The 26,541-nt window shown below is 56.6% G+C and overlaps 8 protein-coding genes across 8 annotated transcripts; 5 read left to right on the forward strand and 3 right to left on the reverse strand.

The window, feature by feature from the left end:
- Positions 1 to 440: 440 nt before the first annotated feature.
- PG998_006215 (uncharacterized protein) lies at positions 441 to 1,389 on the forward strand (the record flags this gene model as incomplete). Its single annotated transcript, XM_066873033.1, has 2 exons — positions 441 to 481; positions 555 to 1,389. 2 exons carry the CDS (start codon positions 441 to 443, stop codon positions 1,387 to 1,389), a joined length of 876 nt encoding a protein of 291 aa, XP_066733130.1.
- Positions 1,390 to 2,046: 657 nt separating this feature from the next.
- PG998_006216 (uncharacterized protein) lies at positions 2,047 to 3,694 on the forward strand (the record flags this gene model as incomplete). Its single annotated transcript, XM_066873034.1, has 4 exons — positions 2,047 to 2,314; positions 2,370 to 2,563; positions 2,590 to 3,510; positions 3,569 to 3,694. The coding sequence occupies 4 exons, from the start codon at positions 2,047 to 2,049 to the stop codon at positions 3,692 to 3,694; spliced, it is 1,509 nt and encodes a 502-aa protein (XP_066733131.1).
- A 785-nt stretch (positions 3,695 to 4,479) lies between these two features.
- Positions 4,480 to 5,420, forward strand: PG998_006217 (uncharacterized protein; the record flags this gene model as incomplete). The annotated part of the gene is made up of 3 exons (XM_066873035.1): positions 4,480 to 4,744; positions 4,926 to 5,252; positions 5,278 to 5,420. The coding sequence occupies 3 exons, from the start codon at positions 4,480 to 4,482 to the stop codon at positions 5,418 to 5,420; spliced, it is 735 nt and encodes a 244-aa protein (XP_066733132.1).
- Positions 5,421 to 5,754: 334 nt separating this feature from the next.
- PG998_006218 (uncharacterized protein) lies at positions 5,755 to 9,585 on the reverse strand (the record flags this gene model as incomplete). The annotated part of the gene is made up of 6 exons (XM_066873036.1): positions 5,755 to 7,581; positions 7,658 to 8,403; positions 8,447 to 8,800; positions 8,868 to 8,983; positions 9,100 to 9,288; positions 9,374 to 9,585. 6 exons carry the CDS (start codon positions 9,583 to 9,585, stop codon positions 5,755 to 5,757), a joined length of 3,444 nt encoding a protein of 1,147 aa, XP_066733133.1.
- Positions 9,586 to 10,703: 1,118 nt separating this feature from the next.
- On the reverse strand, positions 10,704 to 11,818 carry PG998_006219 (uncharacterized protein; the record flags this gene model as incomplete). Its single annotated transcript, XM_066873037.1, has 2 exons — positions 10,704 to 11,704; positions 11,767 to 11,818. The coding sequence occupies 2 exons, from the start codon at positions 11,816 to 11,818 to the stop codon at positions 10,704 to 10,706; spliced, it is 1,053 nt and encodes a 350-aa protein (XP_066733134.1).
- A 2,657-nt stretch (positions 11,819 to 14,475) lies between these two features.
- PG998_006220 (uncharacterized protein) lies at positions 14,476 to 18,672 on the reverse strand (the record flags this gene model as incomplete). The annotated part of the gene is made up of 3 exons (XM_066873038.1): positions 14,476 to 17,486; positions 17,547 to 18,474; positions 18,568 to 18,672. The coding sequence occupies 3 exons, from the start codon at positions 18,670 to 18,672 to the stop codon at positions 14,476 to 14,478; spliced, it is 4,044 nt and encodes a 1,347-aa protein (XP_066733135.1).
- Positions 18,673 to 20,224: 1,552 nt separating this feature from the next.
- Positions 20,225 to 22,323, forward strand: PG998_006221 (uncharacterized protein; the record flags this gene model as incomplete). The annotated part of the gene is made up of 6 exons (XM_066873039.1): positions 20,225 to 20,484; positions 20,563 to 20,833; positions 20,921 to 21,073; positions 21,168 to 21,264; positions 21,329 to 21,758; positions 21,834 to 22,323. The coding sequence occupies 6 exons, from the start codon at positions 20,225 to 20,227 to the stop codon at positions 22,321 to 22,323; spliced, it is 1,701 nt and encodes a 566-aa protein (XP_066733136.1).
- A 1,343-nt stretch (positions 22,324 to 23,666) lies between these two features.
- PG998_006222 (AMP-binding enzyme) lies at positions 23,667 to 25,537 on the forward strand (the record flags this gene model as incomplete). Its single annotated transcript, XM_066873040.1, has 2 exons — positions 23,667 to 25,095; positions 25,185 to 25,537. 2 exons carry the CDS (start codon positions 23,667 to 23,669, stop codon positions 25,535 to 25,537), a joined length of 1,782 nt encoding a protein of 593 aa, XP_066733137.1.
- Between the last annotated feature and the right edge of the window lie 1,004 nt (positions 25,538 to 26,541).

Here is a 26,541-nt window from a genome sequence, read left to right on the forward strand (position 1 = left end):
TTGAGGAACAAAAAAGAATATCGCTCATTTTAATTATGAGATCCATTTGTGGAGTCGTCTCTGCCACCCGCGAATCCCTACTCTTACTTAAAATTGAACGAACACCCATGATCGTGACCGTGGGCAGTGGGTTGACGGGTGGGAATGGGGCAGCAGGTGAACCCGCGCACAGCTGCCGGGGCAGGACAAGGGGGAAAGGGGGGGTTTTGCCGGTTTCCCCCCATGGCACACAGCCTTGTAGTCTGCCGAAGGAATCACCGCCTAATGCATCCAGCAGAAGGAGGGAAGGGGGTCAGCTAGAAACAAATAAAGACATGATTGTCGCCCGCTTCTACCATCATGTCGATTCCTTTCCGGTTTGGGCACTCTTTCACTCACTAATTGGAATTGCTTGCTTTCCGTCCTATCGTTAAAAAACAACCCACTAATAATTATCCAATATGCCGTCGTTATCCAACCTGTCCGCGCTGGCGGGCTTCCTGTCCCCTCGCCGCCGTCGCCGTCGACGCGAAGCCCGTCGGCTACACCGTCACGCCGCAACAGCATGGCAGCAGCGCCAACGCCACCACCGGCAGCCATCACTACGACACCACTGCCAAGAACGTCACCATCAGCAGCGTCAAGAACGGCACTACCTATCATGACGACAACGGCGGCATCGACTGGGCCGCCCTGCGCTGCCCGCAGAGCATGGACGGCGGCGTCGACGGCATCCTGCCCACGCCGACTTACGGCACCGAGGGCCGCGTCTGGATGGTCTGCTCCGAGACGCTGATCCGGGCCCCGCGGCGCGCCGTCTACGACGCCCTGGTGGACTTTGGCCGCTACGGCAAGTGGAACAGCTACGTGACCAACGTCGAGGTCGTGCACCCCACCTCCAAGGCGCCCCTGCAGAACAGCGACGACCCGGCCCACAAGAAGGCCGTCTACGAGGGCATGGACCTGTCCTTCACCTTCACTGGCCTCGGCGGCGAGGGCGTCGTCACCACGGGGCCCGAGGTCCTCACGGTCCTGAGCCCCTCCTCTTCCTCTTCCTCTTCCTCCGGCCGCAGCTCTACTTCCGCCATCAAAGCCACCAAGCCCCGCAAGTGCAGACACTCGACGTCGACCTTCGCCACCAGCGAGAAGAAGGCCGTCGCGGCTACCGGTGAGGAGGATTACTCGATCAACGCGTGGCGGTCCGACCTCAAGGTGGCCGACGAGCTCATCCGCTCCGAGCACCCCAACGTCCTGACCGACGCCGGCGAGGGCTTCACGCGCTACGTCAGCTGGGAGACGTACTACGAGGGCAAGTCGACCGAGACGTTCAAGATGCTGCAGACGCAGATGCAGGCCTTGAACGACCAGCAGGGACAAGACCTGAAGGCGTACCTGGAGAAGAAGAACTAAAGTAAAAACAGAACAAAACTAAAAGAAAGAAAGAGAAAAATGGAGAAAATCAGTATCCCCTGAGTCGAAGCGGTCTGTCGTGGTCCGTTGTCGCGAGGGGAGTTCTTTCGGGAGAGCGGAGGAGAGCGAGATTGGTCGTGCTTTGGCCATTCATATTTTGTACCCGCGGATACCTTTTGCTACTTTTGCGCGGTGAAGAGGCATTATCAACACCAAATAACATTCTTGTACATACTTGAAAATACCCTGCTATGCTGATATGCATCATGAATCTCATGAAATATATGCCTCATTTCTTGAATCATCCCGCCGTTGCTGTATGCGATCAAGCTCCAATTACATATTCTGCGGTGCCGACAATGAATAAATGAATGCTACAGTGGTTCGATGGCGCCGCGGGTACCTGCGTCGCTTATCTTTTGGGCCTCCCCACAGCACTTGGCTGGAAGGGGCCTGGCGCTATCAGAAGTGGCTGGGGATGAGACAGCAACGGTCACGAGTCAATAAACCGCGGCCGAATGACGCATGCCAACATCCATCTATCTATCTATCTCTATCTATCGTCGTCCGTATCTATCCATCTTTCATCTTCTCCTTCTGTTTTCCATTAACACCGCCGTTGGGAGGATATTTCAGCACTTAATACTACTCGTCGCTATGGTGGGATTCACTCGCCTGCACCTGGCCTGCGGTGCCGCGTTGCTCGGCACCGCCTCCACTTATGGCATCCAACAGCCCATGTCGTCGGGTGACTCACCCATGACTCCAGTAGGGCAAGCATCGAAGCGACCGTTGGTGAGCTCCAAGGCGCTGCAGGATTCCATCAAGGGCGAGCACCTGCTCCGTCGCGCAAAGAACCTCTATGAGATTGCCAAGCTCGGCGAGGACGAGTACAACCACCCTACCAGAGTCATCGGGAGCGACGGTGTGTGACACTTTCCCCATCCATCCGTAAGTGCTTTACTGACGATAGCTCCCAGGCCATCTTGGCACTCTGGCCTACATCTACTCGACCATCGCCAAGTTCGGTGACTACTACAACCTCACATACCAGGCCTTTCCCGCCGTGACCGGGCGTGTGTCCGAGTTTCGCCTGGTTATTGGCGATGAGGTTCCCAAGTCCGCGGAGCCCATGTCGCTGACTCCCCCACTAAAAACAAGGAGCCCGTCCACGGTAACCTCGTCTTGGTTCCCAACCAGGGCTGCGATGCTTCTGACTACCCCGCCGCCCTCGACGGCAACATTGCCTTGGTCATGCGGGGCAAATGCTCCTTTGGCACCAAGTCTGAGTTCGCGGGCCTCGCGGGTGCCATCGCTGCCATCGTCTACAACAACGAAGAGGGCGAGGTGCACGGAACCCTGGGTACTCCATCGGACAACCACGTCGCCACCTTCGGCATCTCGGACGCCGAAGCCGCGCCCATCATCAAGAAGCTCGAGAAGAGCAAGACGGTGGATGCCATTGCCTACATTGACGCCGAGGTCAAGACCACCATGACCGACAACATCGTCGCCCAGACGACCGAGGGAGACCCCAACAACTGCGTCATGCTCGGTGGCCACAGTGATAGTGTCCCCGCTGGCCCGGGTATCAACGATGACGGCTCGGGCAGCATGACTCTGCTGGAGATTGCCACCCAGCTCACCAAGTTCAGCGTTAACAACTGCGTCCGCTTCGCCTGGTGGGCAGCCGAGGAGGAGGGTCTCTTGGGTTCCGACTACTACGCCAGCACGCTGCCCGAGGAGGAGAACCAGAAGATCAGACTCTTCATGGACTACGACATGCTGGGCAGCCCCAACTTCGCCTATCAGATCTACAACGCCACCAACGAGGCCAACCCCACGGGCTCGCAGGAGCTGCGGGACCTGTACGTGGACTGGTACGAGTCCCAGGGCCTGAACTACTCCTTCATCCCCTTCGACGGACGCAGTGACTACGACGGCTTCATCCGCGCCGGCATCCCCGCCGGTGGCATTGCTACTGGTGCCGAGGGTGTCAAGACCAAGGATGAGGAGAAGATGTACGGTGGAAAGGCCGGCGATTGGTATGATCCCTGCTACCACCAGCTGTGCGACGACGTCAGCAACGTCAACATGACGGCGTGGGAGCTCAACTCCAAGGTAAGAAAAGACCTAGCCCCTTTCATCATCCATTCTCTTTAACTAACGAACCAAATAGCTGGTCGCTCACTCTGTCGCTACATACGCTGTCTCTTTCAAGGGCTTCCCCAAGAGGGCCGCTGTGGCGGCTACCAAGGCCTACAAGCAGAGCGCCAAGTACCATGGAAGCAAGCTCTTCATCTAAGTGGTCTGGCCCCTCGTGTGCAGGCCAAAAGGGCCGGAGTGTGTACACGTACATTTTATTATAACGTTTTTCTGGACTAAGTAGATAATTGAATAATAATTACCCGTTCATATGACACTGAGAGTGAAGGCTCCCTTGGTGCCGGGCCAAAGCATGTTGGCCGAGCTATGTGGCGCCTGTCAACCCATATTCGAAGGGATATGCTCATTAGGCATATGTTCACGAATGAGGTATCACCACGGTATCCTCGAGGTTATGTCGCAATCTTAAGCCAGGTAGGGTGGTTGATAACATGTCTCTGGTAGGTAACGTCGCGATGGCCACATCACTCGAGGCCCAATGTCACAATGTCGAAGCTTATGCAAGTTTGGTCGGACAACTTGCGTCCACCAAACATACGTGGATGGACGAACTGATGAGCTTTCCCATTTCCCATCGCCTACTGATTTTCGATTTCGGGCCCCCTTGCGGTGCACAATCTCATCTCATCTCAGGTGAACCGACACGGGAGCTTGCTTGCTTGCCCGCAAAGCCTTACCAGTACGACGTCGACCCCGACTCGAAGCAAACAAAAGATAAAGCCGTGCTACAGAGACGGCGCCGTGCTCCGAGAAACATACGATGGCTTCTTCTACTTAAAGGGCCCTGAAGATGGATGGGGGGTCTCCAACGATGTGTGCCGGCAGTTCATCTCTGCCCAGCACTGATACCCCTACCCCTATCCTACTCTACTCTTGACGCCGTTTCCCCACTCAGAACATATCCAGCCCATCACCACCACCACCATGTCGTTGACCACCTCCACCATTAGCCGGGACGGCACCGCGTACGCCCTCCCGCCCCAGACCACGCCCTTCACCTACCAGTGGGCGGGCACGGCGGCGGACAACCCGTGCAGCTCGGCGTCCATCTACTGTCAGTTCGTCGTGGGCCAGGACACCAAGCCGTTCGACCAACTCGTCTGCACCCAGGGCTTCGCCACCACCGCGGGCTCGTCGACTAGCTTCGACAGATCGCAGGGGGCGTGCTTCCCCCTCGAACTTCTTCGCGGTTTTCCAAGAAGACTTCGGTGAGTAGTATAACTTCATATGATAAAGTTAATCCTTTATCTCGTTCTGGTCTCACCGAGAACGATGAGAGGGGCATACGTGAAAGTGCACATAACAGCTGTTTAAAAGCCCAAGTCCGCTGACTGACACCTTTCTTTTCTTTTCTTCCTCCCGCACAACAGACGCCGACCCCGATTATCCCCCCGACAAAGACCTGACGAGCGCCGCCTACGAAGGCAGCGCCTGCATCCAAGGCTGGGACACGGCGTGCACGGCGGACATCATCGTGACGGCCACTTCGGGCTCCTCCGGCGGCGCCACGACGAGCCGCCAAGTCTGGTGCTGCGCGCCGGGGTACAGCTGCACGACGGCGTCGGCTGACTGGGGTGACTCGTCGACGACGACGGCCCCGTTCGAGCGCCACTGCTACAGCTTCCTCAACACCCCGACCGTCGTCTGGGCCTCGTGGGATCCCCCACCACCCTCCCTGACGGCGAGGAGTATTACACGTACCCCACCGGCATCAACTGGCAGCCCCCCAGAACAAGTACACCGTCTTCCACCGGCCGCTGCCGCTGGCCGTCAGCGCTTGGGTTGGTGGCGAAGGAGATAAGGCGGAGGGGGCGGCTACGAGAACGGCTGCTGCTTCTGGCGCATCGATTGGACCGTCAAAGTAGCACGACGTAGTAGGGCCAGGTTGGATCAGTGGCATGGGGAACGTGAAAAGGGGGCTGAGGTTTGTTGTTGGAGGGCTCTATCAAATGCGACTTTTCGACTTTGGCATGCAACAGATTTTAGGCAAATATTTCTTTACCTGGTGTTTGCTATAATGTTGTTTTTCATTTATTGATAAAGTGGTTTCGTAAGCTATGTATTATTCTTATGTGAGAACAAATTCAACACAAGTTATATCAGTCATATCCTGCCCAGTAGGTCGGGAGCCTGACTTTCTCAGATGAACAACAAGCCTTTACTTATTCTCCGTGTCCAAGCGCAGTTACAGTCGACCAACTAATCCCTCTTCGTCCCCTTTCCACTGTTCCGTCCTACTTCCTGCTCGCCATCCGTCGTGGACCCCCCACCAAACGTAGACGAGCTGCCGCCCTCGACGCGGAACGTGAAATCGACGACGCCGACCAGCTTGCTGACGTCCCGCACCAGGTCCTCGAGGTCGTCGCAGATCAGGCTGCTGCACACCTGCAGCACGGCGAACTCGGCGTAGCCGTTCTCGGCCATGTTCTTGGCGTCCAGCAGGCCGAACGGGCCGCCACTGTGCACTGCCGCCGCCGCCGCCGAGGTAGACGACGATGACGACGATGACAAAGGCGGCTGCGATGTGGCTGTTCTCGTTCTCGCCGCTACCAGCACTTCGTCGCTATCGCTGTCTTCCACATCGCTCTCCTCGCTGCCGCTGTTGCCGCTTTCGTCGCCCCGCTCCCGCTCGCGCCGGTGCCGCCTCTGCGCGAGCACGCCCAGCCGCCGCGTCAGCGCGAACGGCCGCGGCAACGGCATGTTGGGCGGCAGCGAGTGGCCCGTCTGGAGGGAGTGGGACAGCAGGGTGAGGGTGCAGACGATGCCGCGCTTGGTGGGGACGACGTCGGCCATGAGCTCGGCGAGGGCATCCATCCAAGCGCGGTCCGCCGTCGTGCCCGCCGAGTTTGAGTTCTCGGACCCGGGCGGGGAGTAGCCGACCGTGTGCGCCATGAGGGTCAGGTACGACGTGATGCGCGTGGCGCGCTTGATGATGTCCTCGTAGACGGCGCGCGGGAAGGCGCCGCCGACCGCGGGCTCCCAGCGCTGCCAGTCGGCGTGCTGCTTCAGCGACGGCAGCAGGAGCAGCAGCTTGCCCAGCAGGATCTGGCGGTGCTTCTTGAGGCGATTGGTCGGCGACCGCTTGAGGCGCGGGTCGCCGCCCGTGCCGTGCAGCTTCGCCTTGAGCGACGCGTCGATGACGCTGAAGTAATTGGCCAGCAGGTACAGCGTCGCCGAGAGGTCGCGCCGGATCCACGTCCGCTCCGTCAGCGGCGAGGGGAAGATGGTCCAGAAGAAGGCCACGGCGCAGCCGGCCGCGACGCACGCCAGGCGGTAGGGCGCGAGGTGGTAGATGGGATAGTACACCTGGCCGCTCGCTTCGGACGCGCGGACTCCTATCTTCAGCACTTGCAGCTCGTAGCCAATGATCATGACGTGCGTCACCATGCATATCATGACGGCGGGCGTGAACTGCGGGAACTTAAACAGGAAGTAATGCTCAAAAACGAGGAAGATGAACATGAAGACCAAGATGCCGGCCGTATTCTCGGCCACGATGTACCAATTCACCAGGGCTATAACCATGGAGATGACGGTCCCGCCGACTCGACAGAAAAAGCCCTGAATAGATTGGCCGGACGTCTGCGTCATGCCGATGGCGATGATAATCATGGCCCAGACGCCCCTTTGCTCCTGGAAGAACTGCTGCGTGGGCTCGAGGAAGTTGACAATGCCGATGGTCATGGTGGCGCAGGCGACGCGGACGCCGAAGGTGCTAGCCTCGGACGAGAAAAACCGGGAGACGGCTCGCACGCCCTCGCCGATGCGCTCCATCATATTGGCCGGCGGCAGGTGCTCCGGGTCCTTCTTGGTCGCGAAGCTGTCGCCCATGTAGACGATGGTGCCGACTTCCATGAGGTCGTTGCTCTCCGCCCCCTCCTCGTTGGCGCTGAAGATGGACGAGATCCACTTCTTGATCCGCCGGTACTTGGGCACGATGAGGCGGTTCTTGGACATGGTCCCGTCTGCCACCTTCTGGTCCGCAAAGTGCACAAATCCACGGACGGACTCGGCGATCTCCGTCATCTGTGTCCATCTCAGTCAGCACACATACCGAAGTATACTCTTGAAATTGGGATTGAACACGGGAGAAAAGGCTTACCAGTTTCTCAATATACAACAGCAGGAAGAGTTGGAACTGGTCACGCTGGTGTCTGTTGCCGTTGGATGGAATTGAGGGCATTCTCTCCAAATCAGCCGCGGCCGATTCGTCATAGGCCAGCCCCCTTTCCCTTGCCCAGGCTCTCAAAATGTCCACCTTGACGGTCTCGAAGTTCTTTACCTTCTCCTCCAGAGTTCTGGCGAAGCTGGGGTCACCAGGCTCCACCGCGTCTCCCTTGGCCTCCACGTCGGCAGCGTCGTCCGTCTTCTTGTTCTTTTTGGGTCGAGGCAGGATCTCCAGCAAGATGCCGGCATGCTCCAGCCCCTGGTCCATGGCTGCCGAGAGGGTTTCGAGTGGTTCGTGGAGCTGCTTCATGATCTCGTTCCAGATCCGCTTCTCCGCGTTCTTCTCCTCGACGATGTCAGCCGGGGTATCGCTGTCGGTGTTCCATCCTCTCCGCTCCGCAATGCGCTGGAAGATGTCAATCACGGTCGAAAGTCCGATGATGGGGATGGCGCAGGAGCGTATGTGATAGAAGAGCATCTTTATGTCACAGCCGTCCAATTTTCCCCACGCAAAATCTCTCTTGGCAAACGGCAGGTCCGCCTGCATCTTGCCATTCAGCTGGCGCAGGCTCGCGATGGTCTGCTTGACCCGCTCCGCCTCGACGCGGTTGTTTGTTTGCGGAGGGGGCGCAGAAGCCGGAGCAGGAGCACCACCAGCTTTACTAGCCCTGCTGGCCCCTCCTCTCCAGCGCCTTAGATTTGATCCTTTGCAGGAGTCCCATACCACTGCCGACTTCGGGCTCGGCGAACATGTCCTCGTTTTCCAGGCTTTGGAGGTAGACCTTTTCCTGCTTGACGGCGCCGCGCATGAGCATGATGGCGCCTTTCATCTGGCCGTACGTCACCTTGCGGCTCGGCACGGGGATCAGCAGCAGCGAACACCCTGTGGCCAACCCCATGGCTGCAAGCATGGCGACTAGGATACGCTTGATAACTGACTCGAAGGCGGCATTGCTGGTCATCAGAGGACTGAATGTGCAGCTGATGCTGGTCAAGATGGAGTAGAGAATGACGGGGACGTTCAGGCTTGGGTATTTCGCCCTCAGCACGTTGACAAACCAGATGCTGACAAAGAGCCCTATGCACTGATTAGTGGTCATGTTCAGGCTGAGAGACTTGGCAAAGATAGAGTGAGTGGGACTTACAGACTCCAGACACGGCGGACTGGCTCGAGTTGTATGTAGGCCGTCTTGTGACGGGGTCTATGACAGGGCCAACTTGCGTGTGCAGCCGAGCTTGAAGTGACGACCACAAGATCAACCTAAAGAAGTACAAGTTAGTCTTTAAGAGTACTAATATGTAAGTGAGAGGAGCTTCGTCGCATGAGTGTGAATGAGATGTAGAGCGTCTCCGCAGACCTCGGCAAAAGTAACTTACAGGCCCATAGCGGCCCCGGCACAGACGAAGAGGAGGTTCAGGACGAGATTCTGCAGATACTTGCCACGAGGCAAGATAGACAGAGTCAGAACGCTGATGATGCCGATGAGATAGCCAAGTGTGGTAAAGTACTTGGCGACGGCGGATGACTGGTAGATGGCGATGCCTATAGTAGGCGGCACAGCTCCCCTGCGTTGTTCAAAAACGAGAATTAGCATACAATTCAAGTATATCTACATTATGATGCAGAGTTTGGGGTGTCGGAGTTGCTTACTTGACCATCATCAGAAAAGTCGGCATGTCGATGGGGGTGAAGCCGAGCTGGGCCATCTTGCCCGGCTTCTTGGGAGCGGCCGTGGCGGAGGCAGCCGGCATGGGCTCCTTTTTAGAGGCAGTACTCCCCTGCCTCTTGTCGCGGCTCATGCTGGGCTTCATCGCTTCTTTTTGGATGTCGCCATTGTGGCTGTCTGGGTCGTTACTCGTCATGTTATGCCGGGCATTGATCGACTGAGCGGGCGCGAATGAGCCGAGTTTTCTTGGGATGATTGGCTGGCAACTGCCTCCAATGACTTCGGCCCGGGTTCGCGATATACTTTTGCAGGACTCGGGACGCCAATCAGGCACAGCAAGACGACCGATTAGTCGTGCATGCGATGGAATAGGAATAGGGGATCGTGAGTTCGGATTAAAGATATGGTTAAAGACGTGTCGCAGTAGTCCAAAACATTCCCCGGATTCTTGATTTTCGCGTCGTCGTCACAACGCTTGCCTTTTTAGTTTGCACTACTGTTAGCACGTCGACCGGGCGGGAACGAGCTGAGAATTGGCACGTCCCCGGCAGCACCGACGTTATCGAGAGAGCTAATGGCCTATCAGTGGGGGGCGGTCCATCGGCATTGAAATGGCTGGGGCTAGGAAGAAGGCAATTCGTGGCTAGTCATGCCGTGTGCACCGGCAACCAAACATCAATTGATAATTGTAACAGATGAACTCAGTGACGAGTGAAGCTTGGTGGTCGCAAGAGAGAGAGGGAGAGAGAGAGAGAGACAGAGGGAAGAGGCAAAAAGAGACAGGAAGAAAAGGAGGGAAATGAGTATTGTCCAATACGAATACCAATAGCGCTGACAGGAATCGAATCCATCACGAATTATAGTGTGTAATTCCCAGAGGAGCTTGACTGGCGATGCGCGAGCCAATGAGAACAAGTCAAAAACTCGTGGTGCCAAAACTCCCAATGCCGTCATTGTCCCATTCGTCTAGTAGTGGTACATGCAAAAATGTGGCAGGAAACTCCCGTGATGGTGAGAACCTTGAGGACAACCTTGATGGCACCTTCCAGTCCATACGAATATTATATATATGTAGGAACAATCACGAGAAGACAATGGATTTGGTTTAACTGTTTTACTTGAATTGGAATTAAAATAAGCTGCGTCTGCTAGACAATATCGTTATGGAATTTTCTTTTTTCCTACAAGAACACCCCAGTTGCCCAGGACAATCATAAAACGCCGCCGCTGTAACTGACTCTCTCTCTCTTGGATGTGTTTCCCGATTGAGGAAATGATGAAAAGACGGAGCGCAGGCTGCTGCTAATTGCCCGTTTATCGGGAGGTGTCGACGACCATGCGGCCGACGATCTTGTTGGCCTTCATGAGGTCGAAGACGTTGGCGAGCTCGCTGAGGCCGACGACCTTGTAGGGGGCCTTGATGAGGCCGCGCTCGAAGAAGTCGAGGGCCTCGACCGTGTCCTGGCGGTTGCCGACGTACGAGCCCTGTATCCGGACCATGCGGACGACGGTGTCGAAGACGGGGGCCTTGAGGTAGGCGCCGGCGGGCAGACCGACGCACACGATGGTGCCGCGGCTGCGCACGTACTGCGAGGCCTGCTGGAAGGGGCCCTCGGAGACGGCGAGGACGATGACGCCGTGGGGGCCGAAGCCGTCGGGCGTGGCGGCCTTGACGTCGGCCACGACGTCCTTGGACACGGTGAAGTCGACGTAGGCGCTGGCGCCCAGCTCCTTGCACATCTGCCCCTTCTCGGCGCCGCCGTCAATACCGATGGCGTGGATGCCCATGGCCTTGCAGTACTGCAGGGCCAGGGAGCCCAGACCACCGCCGGCACCGACGACGGCGACCCACTGGCCGGCGCGGGCGCCCGACTCCTTGAGGGCCTTGTAGACGGTGATACCGGCGCAGAGGACGGGGGCGACGGCCTCGAGCGAGACGTTCTTGGACAGGCGGGCGACGTGGGCGGCCTTGCCGATGGCGTACTGCTGGAAGGTGCCGTCGACGGTGTAGCCCGACAGCTGGGCGTGGGGGCAGAGGGGCTCCTCGGTCTGACGGCAGAAGGAGCAGCTCATGCAGGAGCCGTTGAGCCACTTGAGGCCGGCGTGGTCGCCGATCTCGATGTCCTTGACGAGCTCGCCGCGGGCGACGACGACACCGGCACCCTCGTGACCACCGACGAGTGGCATCTTGACGGGCAGGGGCCAGTCGCCGTTCATGGCGTGCAGATCGGTGTGGCAGACGCCCGAGTACTTGATGTTGACGAGGACCTCATCGGGGCCGGGCTTGGGCACCGGGATCTCCTTCAGTTGCACGGCTAGAAAGAGAACAAATCAGCATTGTGTGATGATGCAAAAGCGAAAAAGGGTATATACTCACGTCCGCCGACGGTCTCGACCACCATAGCCTTCTGGGTTGCGGGTACCGACATGATGGGCGAAGATGTGATGTTTCTGGCTGGACTATAGACAGAGAAACGGGATGATTGCTGAAAGACTCCGAATAGACAGGGAGTCTTGTGTGGTTGTTGGATGGTTCGTTGAAGAAGAGATCTGAAGTGTCTTGGTTGGATGATACGAGATGCCATAATGGAAACGGGGAGGATCAAAACCTATTTATACAAATGGCTGTTCATCTCATTCTTGCGTAGTGTCCCAGCAAGTGTAGAATTGCTCCGTCATCGATCGTGGCCCCGACTTCTGCTCTTGGTAACATGCAGGTAACAGATCACGGAGTTCTGGTTTTTTCTTTCTTTCTTTCTTTCTTTTTTTTCTTACTGTCCTCTGGCTGGCCCTTTTGCTCACCCTCCGCCCTGCGCCGCAACCCAATCAGATGTTGGCCGGAAGACGGCGGCCATGGTGGTGGGCGGGCGCAAGCAGGAGATGCGCATGGGAGGAAACGAGTTAGAGCGGGTTTGGCCAGTCTAGATCACACGCATATGGCACCACCTTGGGCCGCTTGGAGACCAGGGACCCCGCCGCGAGGGATAGAAGGGACTCAGGGATAGACAGGCGCGCGGTCCTGTCGGCAGGTGACTTTTGGTTGGCAAGGGACACGGGAGGGGATCCCGAGAGTAACGCCGGGCGCCCGGGAGAGGTCGGTCTGGCTTTGGGGGTTTGCTCTCGAGGGACTTGTGTCTCGTTAGTTTCGTTCGTTAGTGTGTCGGCTGTCTGGTCGCATGGTTGCAGTTTGGACACGTCTCGCATGTCCCGTCCCAGCTCGGGTGCAATGGATTGTTTTAGGACAATAGCACAATTGGGCGTTGGGGGTCGATCGGGGGTTCTAGTGGCCCGCACAACTGGAGACTTTGGCTGTGGCTGCTGCACCCAATAACGACTATTACTACGACGGACGTGGAATGATGCAACGACAAGTATACACGCTGCAGGGCCCGGACTACGTATAGAGTTCGAGCTACCACTTTTCGCGGCGCCGTCATTGGCTGCTCGCCGCGGCCTTCGGTCGAGCGGGCATGTCGATGCTGTTCAGAAAGATGCGCGGGACACGCAGCAACGGACGAGTCAATGCATGCGAGAAACGGGGATGTTGACTAAGATCCGAGCAAGCGAGATGCTGCTGCTTGGCTGCTGCTTGGCTGCTGCTGCTTGGCTGGCGTCTGGGCCCGGCCTAATGGGAGTTGGCGATTTGTTGTTCGCTCGTTCGTCTGTCTTGGGGAATGGGAATGGAGGGGTAGTGCAGGTGGCATCGTCGTATCGTATCTTTCTGTTGCCTGCAACCTGCCTGCCACCCTACGATGCAGGGTCTCTCTCGAGTCGCTTCTGCTTCCCTCTTCGGATCCAGCCTCTCAGCTTGCCCCCCCAGCTCATCAGCTCTCCCCGTCCAGTCGAGTCGGACAGCGCCGGCCCCGGGTTTTAGCCACTGGGCAGGACTGGCCACCCCACGAGAAAGTGGCCTGATCATGTCCGCCTATGGACCCCCCCAATCGCCCCAATCGAGAGCCTCCCAATGCAATGGCACTGTAGTCACGCGGTTTTGCCTCGCCGACCGTACGTTCGCCCGTTTCTGACATTCGAAACGCTGCAACACCACCGACATTTGGCCCGATAGTCTCGAACGAAGGGCCGGATCGGAATAGTAGTCGGCCTATTCAATTCAATTGAGCAAGAGCCAGATCCAGAAAGACAGAAAGAAAAAAAAGCCTCATATCCCGTAAATCGCGTCCTCGTTCAATCGCCGGTCAAATTCGCGCCACAGTTCGGCCGAATGGGATCCTATGTAAAACCTGCTGCCGCATTGCACGCTTCATGCGTTTCCTGCCATCAGTCGGTCACGGGGTCAACCTCAGCTAACCTACTACTCCTACTCGTACATAGCTTGATAGGCGATAGTTGGGGTAATAGTTGGAATTGGGGGCAGATCTTGGCCCGGTTTGGTCTGTCCTAGCTCTAACGACGTACCGTATAATGCTTTCGTCAAGAGTCAGGTCGATCATGTCGAGCCAAGCCGTCGGGATCCAGAACCTGGGAAATCCTTCCTTTGTTGCAACATCCCAAGCCTATCACTTTCCCAGTCTGGAGGAGGGGTTCTGGAGGGGCAGCATCGCAAGTGCAAGTGCAAGTGCTGACTTTCTTTCAGCTTCCCTGCTCCTTACTCGGGCATTCAGATCATCTGAACTAGCTGGTCGTGGGGCCAAGAGCTTCTGCAACTAGAAGCAAGAGATGATGCTGGATGCATTTGTCCGAATCCCCTTTGGCCCGAGTTTCGACGCTCAATCCCAACCCCAACAACAACCAATATGCGCCCTCTCCTAGGTTAACAATTCATCACAACTAATTTCCCCGCAAACGCCACAACGTCGCCCTGCAGTAGTCGTCTGGGGCCGTCATTGGGTCCGTTCGGATGGAACATGCGAGGCAAGCAAAAGTAACAAACATTATTATGTACGAACTAGTAAACCATGGCATCTAGATACGATAGTCTAGTCTTCCCCCATCTTCGATATGCAAAGCCCAGTTAGCGGTAAATGCTTGTCTCGTCGGCGTGTGCCCCTGCCCCTGTCCTCCCTCCTCCAACTCGATGTGACCTGAGACGTTAGACCAGCAGGCAAGCAGGCAGGTGGGTAGCAGCCTAGCCGTCGAGCGTCTGGTGCAGCACGTTGACCCGGTAGCTCTCGCTCTTCTGCATGAGCTCCTCGTGCGTGCCCCGTTCGACGCAGCGCCCGTCCTCGATCATGAAGATCACGTCCGCCCGCCGGATCGTGTGCAGCCGGTGCGCGATGGCCACGACCGTGATGCCGCCGCTGGCCGCCTGGTCCAGCCCCTGCTGCAGCAGCCGCTCCGACTCGGCGTCGAGCGCGCTCGTCGACTCGTCCAGCAGCAGCATGCGCGGCCGCCGCACCAGCGCGCGCGCGATGGCGAGCCGCTGCTTCTGCCCGCCCGAGAGCTGCGACCCGCCCGTGCCGCAGGCCGTGTCGTAGCCCTGCGGCAGCGCCGCGATGGTGTCGTGGATGTTGGCGAGGCGGCAGGCCGCCTCGATCTCGTCTTGCGAGGGCTCGCGGTCCGGGCGCGCGCCCAGCGCCATGTTGAACCGCACCGTCCCGTCGAACAGGATGCTGTCTTGCGGGACCAAACCAATCTCGTCGCGGAACAGCGGCTCGCTCTTGGCCGCGACGTCCACCCCGTCGATCAGGACACTACCCGAGTCTGGGCGGTACATGCGTTCCAGGAGCGCGATGATGGTCGATTTTCCGGCACCGCTGGGACCAACCAGCGCGCAGAACTGACCGGGGCGGATGGTGAGGTCCAGGCCCTTGAGCACCTGCCTGTTCGGACGCGCCGGGTAGGAGAACATCAAGTTGTCAAAACGGACACTCATACCGCCTTCTTTTATCTGCGGTGATGCTACCTTCGCGTCGGCTGCAGCCGCCTCTGGGTCATCGTTACCGTGAGCTCCGTCTTTGGTGCTGTGTTGGTCCACCTGCTGACTGGAGCCCATCTCGATCACGTCAAAGATACGGCTCGCTGCTCGGCCAGCGTTAGTCACCTCGGGCGCGAGCGTGAACAGCTGACCCCAAAGCTGGGCGCTGACGAGCAGGGCGATGAGCACGATGAAGAACTGCGTCTGCGTGTAGTGGCCCGCGATGATCTGCTTGGCGCCCCACCAGTACGCGAGGGCGTAGATCATGTTGGAGATGCTGTTGGTGAGGGCGAGCCACAGGTTGATCCAGATGCTGGAGCGGAACATCTCCTTGCGCGGCGTCTTAAGCGACCGGCGGTAGGTGCCGAGCACCTCCTGCTCGAGCGAGAGCGCCGCCACCGTCTTGATCGAGTTGATGGCCTCTACCGTGATGCTGACCGACTTGGCAAACGCCGTCTCGTGCCGGGCGGCGAATTGTGTCAGGAGCTTGATCTGCATGATGCCTGCCCCCAACATCAGGGGAACGACAGCAAGGCAGACTAGCGCGATCCTCCATGCGATGACGTGAGACAAGATGACAGCCACGATAAAGTTGACTCCAATAGAGAATATAGTCCCGATGATGGATCCGGTCAGGCCGCCCACTGCGATAGAATCGTTGGTAATGAAAGTTAGCAACGTCGAAGGTGTGCGGTTCTCCGACTGGTGCCAATGCAGATCTTGCTCCAGGAGAGAGCGGAAAGACAGCGTCCTGATAGAGTAGAGAACACGTTCGGCCACTGTGCCGAAAGAAGACCAACTGATGCCGTTGGCGAAAAGCTCTATGATGGCAAGTACGAAAAACATCAACCCGTAGAAGCTTCCGGCCGATCGAATGCTGTCTTCGCCCTCGCAGGGACTCAAGGCCTCGACCGTGTGCCCGAAAATTACTGCTGCACCAGAATAAGCTCCACCCACGACGAGCGACGAGGTGAAAGCAACCAAGAGTAACAGGAAAAACGGTCGAGTAAACTTGTGCATAGTCTTCATAGTGCCCCATGTAGTTCTCTTAGTCGTAGGTTTGGCTTCTTCGCTGGGCGCTTCGGATGTTGGCTCTTCGGTTCTGGCGGCTGGTGATTTCTCGAGGTCCTCTGCTACTGTCGTCGGTTCGATCGTCTTCTCAAGGTCTATGTCCTGATCCTGGGATATCTTGGATGTTGCGATGCTTGAGTTGTCCGAGCTCATATTTTGCAGTCGCACCAGAGCAGCGTACGCGTCGTTCTTAGCCAGAAGCTCTGTGTGGCTTCCTTGCTCAATAACGCGTCCATTCCGCATAACAATAATGTTGTCTGCCGACTTGACCGTCGCAAGCCTGTGGGCGATTGACACAACTGTCTTACCCACCGTGGCTTCTTCAATGGCCTTCTGGATACGTTGCTCGCTGCCCGAGTCTAACGAAGAAGTAGCTTCGTCTAGGACCAGGATCTGGGGGTCTTTCACCAGGGCTCGCGCGAGAGCTACTCGTTGCTTTTGTCCACCGCTGAGCAAATCGCCATTGGACCCAACCATGGTGCCGTAGCCGTATTCGAGGTTATCTAGAAAGGCCGATGCGTCGGCCATGGTCGTCGCCCGCTGTACCATCTGGCAGATCTCGACCGCCTGTTGTCCATGGGCAGCAGCAGCCGTCTGTAAATCCATACCGTTGCGCACTTTTCCGGCGATTTCTGCCAAACCATTGCCGAGGAGGAAGGCTTGGAGTTCAAAATGAGCTGGCCGTGGAGAGTTTATGAGACCGAGGGCAACATTTTCCAGAACAGACCTGTCCAGTAGTAACGGATCCTGCTGGACCAGGCCTATGTGGCTTCGTAGTTGACGAACATTCAGATCGCGCAGATTTCTCCCATCGACGAATATAGCGCCTCCATTAGGGTCGTAGAGTCGAGTAAGTAAGCCTGCGATCGTGGATTTCCCGGAGCCAGATAGTCCCACTACTGCCGTGCGCTTCCCTTTGGGGAAGTGTAGGGATACGTCACGAATCACGGGTACATCAGGCCTAGATGGGTAAGTGAATGAAACGTTTTCGAGTCTGAAATCACCCTCGATGAGCTCGGAGTCAACACCGCTGTCTACCGTACCGTCGATACTGGAAAGACGGCCAATATCCTCTTCCAATCGAGCAAAGGATGCAGCGGCAGATCCAAATATTTGCAGAAACGGTGCCATCTGACTCAGAACAATGGTTCCTGTAAATGCTATTAGCAGCCAATTCGCGACTATATTTCGGTGGGGAAGGGCTCACTCACCATCAACGAGGATGAAAATAATGGTATAGATAGTGCCCACGCTCATCCCTGTGGTACGACCGCTTACCGCGTCAGCGATCGCCTGACTGCCTTGCCAATAAGCCAGACCATTGGCAGCGTATGCCAGAAAGTACAACATGCCCGACTGGATAGCCGTGGCCACGGCCTTCTTAATGCCATCTCTACGAGCGAGGGTAAGCTTCTCGGTGAACTTCTTCTCGAGGCGCTCGTTTGCTCGGAAAGCCTGCACGATGGTGACATTGGACAAACTTTCGAGCGCAACAGAGGACGCATCGGCAATATGCCCCGACACGAGGCCGGAGTACTTGCCCACGTAGTGACCACCCAGGATTCCCATCAACAAGAAGGCGGGCAGAAGGGAAACGAGAATTCCAGCAAGTCTCGCGTACTTGATAAAGGCCACGATGTAGGCAGTAACGAACATAGCCATGACACCCAGAACCAAGCCGACCTTCTCAGACGTGCCGGACTTGATGATGGCAATGTCGCCACTGAGTCGTGAGGAGACCTCACCGGCCGGGAGCTTGTCGAAGAAGGAGACCTCCTGCTTCAGGAGGGAGCGGAAGTACTTGGCGCGAAGGCGGTGGGCGAGGCGGTCCCCGAACAGGTTCCAGGAGACGATGTAGATGTAGATGAGCACGAACTGGGCCAGGGCGAGGTAGAAGACCTTGAGCACCTTGTCGCTAACGGCGGCCTCGTACTGCACCGGGTCGGTGGCGGCCTCCCCGGCCGCGCATGTCGCTGAATTAAGGTTGTCCAACAGCTGGCCAAAGATGATGCCGATGAGGGGGAAGGGCACGCCGGCCGCGATGGACGATAGGGTGCCGGCTATTAGGAGACCAATATCGACGAGGCTGGGCTCAGCGTACCCTAGAAGACGGAAGTACCTGAAGAAGTGTCGGAAGAACTGGGAGGGTGCGTACAAGTCAGCAAACGTATGTCTTTCCCCGTGATGGTTGCATCTCTACTTGGAGAACACATGACGTGCATATACACTTACCCGGGACAGCTTCGACGGCGGCTTCGATACGGCCTCGGCTCCGTTGCCATCATTGGTTGCAGCAGCTTCAGCTGGCTTCTGCCCTTGGAGGTCTTTCTCGGTCATTGTGCTATATGCCCTTTGACCCTGACTTGTTGCAAAGACCAACAACGCGATGAAGACTTCTCAGGAGCAAGGCTCAACATCAAAATCCATCCCCTGCAATGCAGGAAGAGCCGCGCCCCGGCGTGCGGAAGCAATTGGCTCCGCATAGCTTGGGGGCAGGCCGTACTGTACGAAAAACCCCGTTAATGGCATCGAGACGATGCGGCGACCACCATTGCCGCATAGCATGGCTGCGGAGCCGGACGACAAGTCCTTTCCAAGGGTTGCAGCCGTGCTGTTTTCGTCGATGCAATGCTAGGGGCGGGGCCAGGATGGAACCTCGCGCAGTACATGGCGATACTTGGAGGCAGAGAGCACGCAGAGAAGAGGCCGATCAGGGTTGCGCTCTTGCGAAACCCCACCTCGCTTCTTTTAAGTCATGGCCATCAGTGGAGCTTGGCGTGCAGCATCTGATAACTTAATATCACCATTCTGTAAAATGAGAAACTATTATCAATCTAATCAAATCAGATCCATCAGCATGTTGGCTGCAACCTGCTCGGCATCCCTAACCAACCCGGTCAGAACCCGGTGGCACACTCCTTCCCAGAAGCTAGCTCACCAGTCACCCGCCACGAATTGAGGCCCTCGAGTCAACTGACAAGATCCCGGGCGAAAAGCAAATCAAAGTTATCAGATGGCACTAATCAAGTCATGCCTGGGGGGCGGTCGGGCCCTCCCTTTCTGCCTCCCACTTGTTTCGACACTTGATTGATTGCGGACATGCCTTATGCACAGTATTAGTTAGTGGCCTGCCAGCCTGTAGGTGCCAGGGACCAACCAGAAACCAACCACTGTGACGGGCAGAATTATTGCCCTGCCACTGCCATTGCCACTGCCACAACGTACAGCTGCGGGGTTTCTTCCGTCTGTCCAATTCTTTAACCCTCCCACCACCACCCACCTCAATCCTGCTCCCCTCATTGATCGCATGACAATCGCACATGGGCATTTCTTGCAAGACTTGGTGCTAGTCAGCCCCAGATTCGCACTGTTTATGCCGTCAATCAAGGCAGCAAGGTCAATCCAGCAAATGCACTTGGCTAAGGCAGCAATCTCCGACCTTATCGTGACTATTCACACTCTTTTCAATGCTACGATCCTAGTTATATGACTGTTTATTTTTAATTAATCGCCTTACCCGCGCCTATTCCCTCATCCGTGGCAGCGGTGAACTTCCGGGGCGACCCATCAGCTTGGAACGTCCTGCCAATTGCCCTGCAGGTTGGGAGGGTTGAGGCACAGCACAAGCATGCAGAAACCCTGAAACCTTCCGTCTTCCGTGACAGCAGCCCTGACATTGCTCTGACTCCCTCCCACGTTGTAAGCGCCTTCTTTTTTGGGGTTCAGCTCGTCTAACTGATTGGTTTCCCTGCCATGCCGTTGATCCTGACGTCGATCTGTTTTAAATACCTTCCTCGCCCTCGCGACCGTCTCATATACATCCCCTTTTTAGAATGCAATATATGTTTGAACTGGTCTTCGGGAAAGAGTTCCTTTCTGCTCATTCGCCATGTCTAACGAAATGGAAGACGCAAATAGTCGAGTGCCTCTGATCTCCTCAGCCGAGGGATCCGTGCCCATCCACGTATACGGGTCCACGTCGCCCAAAGACCAAGCCAACGTCAGCATTTCCGAGACAGACGAAGAAAACCACATTATGGACGACCGTGGTGGTGACGATGAAGACGACTTCGCCCAAGCTGGCGTGCAGCAGGCCGATGCCATCAACTTGGTCTGGACGCGCTCCACACTGATCGTGGCATACTTTTTGTACGTGTTGAGTATTGGCTCCAAGGAGCGACGTGACATGTACCACTGCAAGCCGAGCTAATCCGGTGCTTCTACAAGTATCTTCCTGTGCTCCTTTGCCTCGGCGCTGCAATGGCAAATAATCTCGAACCTCACCCCTTACGTGACCAGCGAGTTCTCATCGCACTCGCTGATCCCAACTATTGGCATCGTCGCCTCGATTCTCAGTGGTGTTTTGAAACTGCCCATCTCCAAAATCATTGACGCATGGGGTCGGCCACAAGGTTTAGCGGCCGTCGTGGTGCTAGCCACGATAGGCCTGATACTAATGGCCGTATGCACCAACATCAGAACTTATGCAGCTGCCCAGGTGTGTACCTTACATTGATGCCATGCACTGCTCCAACTTATCGAGATCGTGTTATTGTTGAGTTGCAACTAACCAAATAATGCGCAGGTGTTTTATCAAATCGGCCTCAGCGGATTTACTTATATTCTCAGCATCATCATCGCAGATACGTCGTCCCTAAAAAACCGAGCCCTGGCCTTCGCCTTCTCGACGTCCCCCAGCCTGATCACGACTTTTATTGGGCCCCCCAATCGCGCGATGGTTCTACGAGCAAAGCAGCTGGAGATGGGCCTTTGGCTTCTCCTCCATTTCGTTCTTATTATTATCACTACCGATTCTTGTGGTTCTCATGAAGAATGCGCAAAAAGCCGCCAAATTGGGCGTCTTGCCAACCTCCCCCGATGTCAAAGTAGCACCCAAGAGCTTGGGGGATTACTTGGAGGAGTTTGATGGTAAAGCCGACGCCCCCCTTGCTAGGTCTGAGAAAGGGTGCGAAATACTAACCTTTGGTTTTAGTTATCGGCGTCGTTCTGCTGGCCATGGGACTTTCCATGATATTTGTCCCCTTCTCATTAGGCATTAAATCGTCGAACCGATCAAGTCTGGTTTTGGTCGCCATGGGTTTTGCGACGCTCTTCGCATTTGCCGTTCACGAGAAATACCAAGCCAAGAGGCCCATCATCCCGTTCTACTTGCTGTTCTCTCGAAACACCGGCGGGTCTTGCCTCTTGATGATTGTACTTTTCGTCTCCTACTTCTCCTGGGATTCGTACTATTCGTCATATCTCCAAGTCGTCCACGGCCTCAACATCGCTGAGGCCGGTTACATCGACCACATCTATGGATTAGGCGGCTGCCTGTGGGCGGCTGTAGTTGGTTATTTGATCCGAGTCAGCGATCGTTACAAATGGTTGGCTTTGGCTGGGCTCCCCTTTCACATTCTAGGGTAAGGATACAACCCCCGTCAATACGAGGTCGCGGAATGCTTGTGAACTGCCAAGACTAACCTATTACTCGATAGGGGTGTCGCCATGATTGTGTTCCGCCGACCGGATAGCTCCGTCGGCCTCTTGGTACTATGCCAAGTAATGATCACTATTGGCGGTAGTACTTTGGTGGTCGTGGGCCAGATGGCGGTGATGGCAGTCTGCACCCACGCGGAACTTGCCTCGGTCATGGCCATATTGTCTCTGGCCAGCTACATTGGCTCGGCCGGAGGTAATGCCTTGAGTGGAGCGATATGGAATTCCACCCTCCCCAACTCTCTAGCCCGACTCTTGCCGGATTTCTCGGCCGAAGAGCTCGCGCTCCTGTGCTCGGACATGAAGAAGCAGCTGAGCTACCCAATGGGGAGCCCGGTACGCGATGCCATCATTACGGCCTACGACCAAGCCCAGGTCAAGATGTGCCTGACGGGCACGGCCTTCGCCCTGCTGCAGATCGTGGCGGTCATGATGTGGAGGGACGTACGAGTGAGCCAGACCACGCAGGTCAAGGGCAAGGTGATATGAGTCATTTTGAAACCATGGGCTAGCAGGCCATGATTATTACGAAGTTTCACGATTTGAACGACGAGGATGGGATTTGTTTAGCCACGACTGTCATTACTAGAGCATGCATGCAAGGCTCGGAGAAGGAGCCTGTCGGGCGTTCCTGGGCGTTTTCGGATACAAGAGAGATACCACTATCGCCATGTACATTGGATAGATCTAGACGTGCAGAAATAGATTTGGTGCGCATCCATTGATTTATGGATACAAGAACTACTTTCAGACTTCAGCTGCGCAGTCCCGATACCACGTCACTGGGGTAGCATCCTATCCTCCCAAATTGATTAGAGTTACGTCAACACACGTTAAGAGTCTGTCACTTGTACTGGGCCGACCCGACCCTCAATGACCCGCGCCTGCAAACCCCGGTAGAGCAATACTATTCTATTCTGTCTGATCAGGGGAGAACTCACCGACATCGCAGCATGTTGTGGATCCCCCTGGCTGATGTGTGCTCGTAATCTTATCAGATCATCTGATTAGATCTGAATTTTCACTCGGCTTTTCGTGCTCCCCACCCTCAGCCACCGCGTTGGCAAGCTATCCCTGATCCACGACCTGGTCCGTCGGTTTCGTGACGTGCCCACTTACATCATTGTTTTTTTTCCTCATTGTGGGCATTCCTACTGCATGCACATATCCAGCATAGGAGTACTCGTCAAGTTAATCCTGGGTCATGTCCTCTTGGCGAACGCTAACTAAAGTGAACCCCCTAGTTACTGATTGATAACTCATCTGTCGGTCCAGCAATGGCGGCCCCGTATGGTAGCAGCAGCCAGTTCGCAAGGTCTCCCCTCCTTCCGATTCTATTGGGAAAGGGGAGTGGGATTTTCGTTGCTATCCCTGGTCGGCCTCCTCTCAGATCTTTCTCGCTTGATTTGATCGCAAGCCGGAAACGAGGTCGCCGTAATGTCCCGTAGACAAGACACCTTTAGCCGGGTTTAGGAAGTCCCTGCCTGAACGCCTACCTGGGCTGGCCACTTCTCCGGGAGTACCGTAGAAGAACTTGATCATTGGCCCTTTACCACGCAATGGGGACATGCCACTATCCAGCAGAGGCATTTCGTCGCCAGATGCAACCACCAGGCCCTAGTATGCCATCTGGATCCACCAAATCGCCTACTAGGAGGACCATCTTCGTCACCCGTCTCGTTGGGTCTCGTTGCATGTGCTTCGAGCTTGGCTGACAACTCTTATTATTCTCGAGCATGACATCGTCGTTTTTCGTCCCACCAACCATCTTCTTTCCCGCAGCTTAGATCCTCCAACCTGTGTGCGTGTTTTTGAGTAGACAGTCCATCACCATGGCTACCCAGCCGATAACAAGCACCTCGCTGCTTCCTGTCGGCGGCGAGGTTGAGCTGCAGCCAGAGTTCCTCCAGCGGCGGCAGACCATGTCGATTTTGCATGGTCCCGTCGACCCGCCGCTGGTCGACCTGACGCTCGGCGAGCTTCTCGACTTGCAGTGCCAGCACCACGGCCACCGCGAGTGCCTCGTGATCCCCTGGACGGGGACGCGCTGGACGTACCTCGAGCTGAACCAGCAGAGCCGGCAGCTCGCCCGGGCGCTGGCTGCGGATGGCATCAAGGCGGGTGACAGGGTCGGCATCATGGCCGGCAACTGCGCCGAGTACGCCGCCGTCTTCTTCGCCGTGGCACGCATCGGCGCCATTCTGGTCATCCTGAACAACACTTACACACCGACCGAGGCGCAGTACGCCTTGTCGTTTTCCGACTGCAAGATCTTTTTTACGACGAAAAAGATAGGAAGGACGGATAATTCGCAGCTGCTGTCTGAACTGGCGGGCAAGAAGGACTGTCCCAAGGTCGTCATCATCCGGGGTGACGCAGGCACTTACCCGACCTACGCGGACCTGATCAAGCAAGGGCAGCAGCAGATACCAAGTCACAGCAGCAGCAACAATAGTTTGAACAAGAAGGTCCTAGCGCACCAGGTGTGCAACCTACAGTTCACGAGCGGGACCACGGGCCTTCCCAAGGCGGCCATGCTCACGCACCACAACATCGTCAACAACGCGCGCTTCATCGGCGACCGCATGCGCCTGACGCCCGACGACGTCCTCTGCTGCCCGCCGCCGCTGTTCCACTGCTTCGGGCTGGTGCTGGGCCTCATGGCCGTCGTCACGCACGGCGCCAAGATCGTGTTCCCCGAGGAGGTGTTCGACGCGCCGGCGGTGCTGCGGGCGCTGGCCGACGAGCGGTGCACGGCGGTGCACGGCGTGCCCGCCATGTTCGACACGCTGTTCGCGCTGCCGCTGCCCGCGGACTTCCGGGCGCGCGCGCGGCTGCGGACGGGCATCGTGGCGGGCGCGCCGGTGCCGCGGTACCTGATGGAGCGCATGGTGGAGCGGTTCGGCATGACCGAGTTCACCAGCAGCTACGGCCTGACCGAGGCGTCGCCGACGTGCTTCAACGCCTTCACCGACGACGCCATCGACCGGCGGCTCACGACGGTCGGCACGCTGATGCCGCACGCACGCGCCAAGATCGTCGACCACGACGGCCGCGTCGTGCCGCTCGGCGTCCGCGGCGAGCTGTGCATCTCGGGCTACCAGCTCCAGGCCGGCTACTGGAACAACTCGGACAAGACGTCCGAGGTCATGGTGCGCGACGAGGCCGGGACGCTCTGGCTGCACACCGGGGACGAGGCCGTGTTTGACGACCAGGGGTACTGCACCATCACTGGACGTTTCAAAGATATCATTATTCGAGGTATGTTTATTTTTTCTTTCTTGTTTAGGCTTTCTATATAAATATCTGCAATATCATTTGGACCTGTCTGCTAACAGTTAGAAACGAAGGTGGCGAGAACATCTACCCCCTAGAGATTGAGGAGCGTCTGATGGCTCATCCCGCCATCACCAAGGCCATTGTAACGGGCCTCAAGGACGCCCACTACGGCGAGACCGTCGCCGCATTCCTGCAGGCCGCCGAGGGAAAGCCCACGCCGACCGATGGCGAGATGCGGGATTGGGTCAGACAGAAGCTGGGCAAGCACAAGGCGCCCGCCCACGTCTTCTGGCTGGGCCAGGACGGCGTGCCGTTGGACGTGCCCCTCACGGGGAGCGGCAAGATCCAGAAGTTCAAGATGGCGCGCTTGGGCGAGGAGGTACTGGCGAAGAAGACCAAGAAGACGAGGCTCGAGAAATTGTAGTGGATATCCCGGGAAATATTCAATTCTTGTATCATGTATATAATGCTTAGACTATAATGGAAGCAACGGCCCTCACGTCCTATCTCGACATGTTCAGTCTTTCCCGCAATCCAGCCACTGCGCATTAGTGAACAGGTGCAGGCATATTAACTGTACACATCTGCCTCGAGCTGTGCGAATACGAGCGAACGAGTGTGTACCTCAGTACTATGCATCTACAGAGGCACTAGAACATGCAGCAACCCCCTGCGATGTGCGGATCTGATAACAAATGGCCTCCACATCAGGCCATTCCATTTCCTTGGTCACAACCCCACAGCAATTCCCACGATGTACATGTTTGAACCCCCCATCAGCCCCCTCCAGGCCCCCAGGGTGCAGGGAGAGAGGGAAAATTCTGGTCTCCGTCGGGCATAGAGACGAGTGTGGCCGTTCGTTTCGTCACTTCCACTTCGCTAGTGTCTGTACCCATGGCTCCCCCTATGTGGTAATGCCGGCACCCATCGGATCTGATAAGAGTCACCATCATGGGGTCCGCCGTGTATCAGATCCTGTCGCCAAGATGGAGCTCACGGGTCCTTTTTCTTTTCGGCATATGCCTGCCTGGAGACTTACTGTCCCCGATTCCGCCCAGTTGGCTGGTTGGGCTCAACAAGCGAAAGGCGAGGGAGGAGTAGAAGCCCCTCGCCCGCCTGAGGAGCTGCGGTGCCGCAATGGTGAAGTATTCTCGTTGGTCGTATACTGCCTTGCCCTGCTCCCCGCGACATTTGATCGAAGCTAGTAGTTATCTGATCCGACGTATGAACATTCAACCGAGGGCCGAAGTTTTCCTTGTCTTCCATTCTGAGACTCGATCGTTCCTGTCGTAGTAGCAAACTGGAGTAAGGTTGCATAGTTACTTCCATACCACTTGCCCATTCTCGTTGCTCCCCCGCGTTGTCGCTGTCCGGTTGTGTCGTCCACCTCTACCAGTCTTTTCCGAGACTCACATACGCTTTCGTATC

Source organism: Apiospora kogelbergensis, assembly GCF_038363985.1.
Source record: "Apiospora kogelbergensis strain CBS 113332 chromosome Unknown utg000003l_segment0_segment0, whole genome shotgun sequence".
NCBI classification, from domain to species: Eukaryota; Fungi; Ascomycota; class Sordariomycetes; order Amphisphaeriales; family Apiosporaceae; genus Apiospora; species Apiospora kogelbergensis.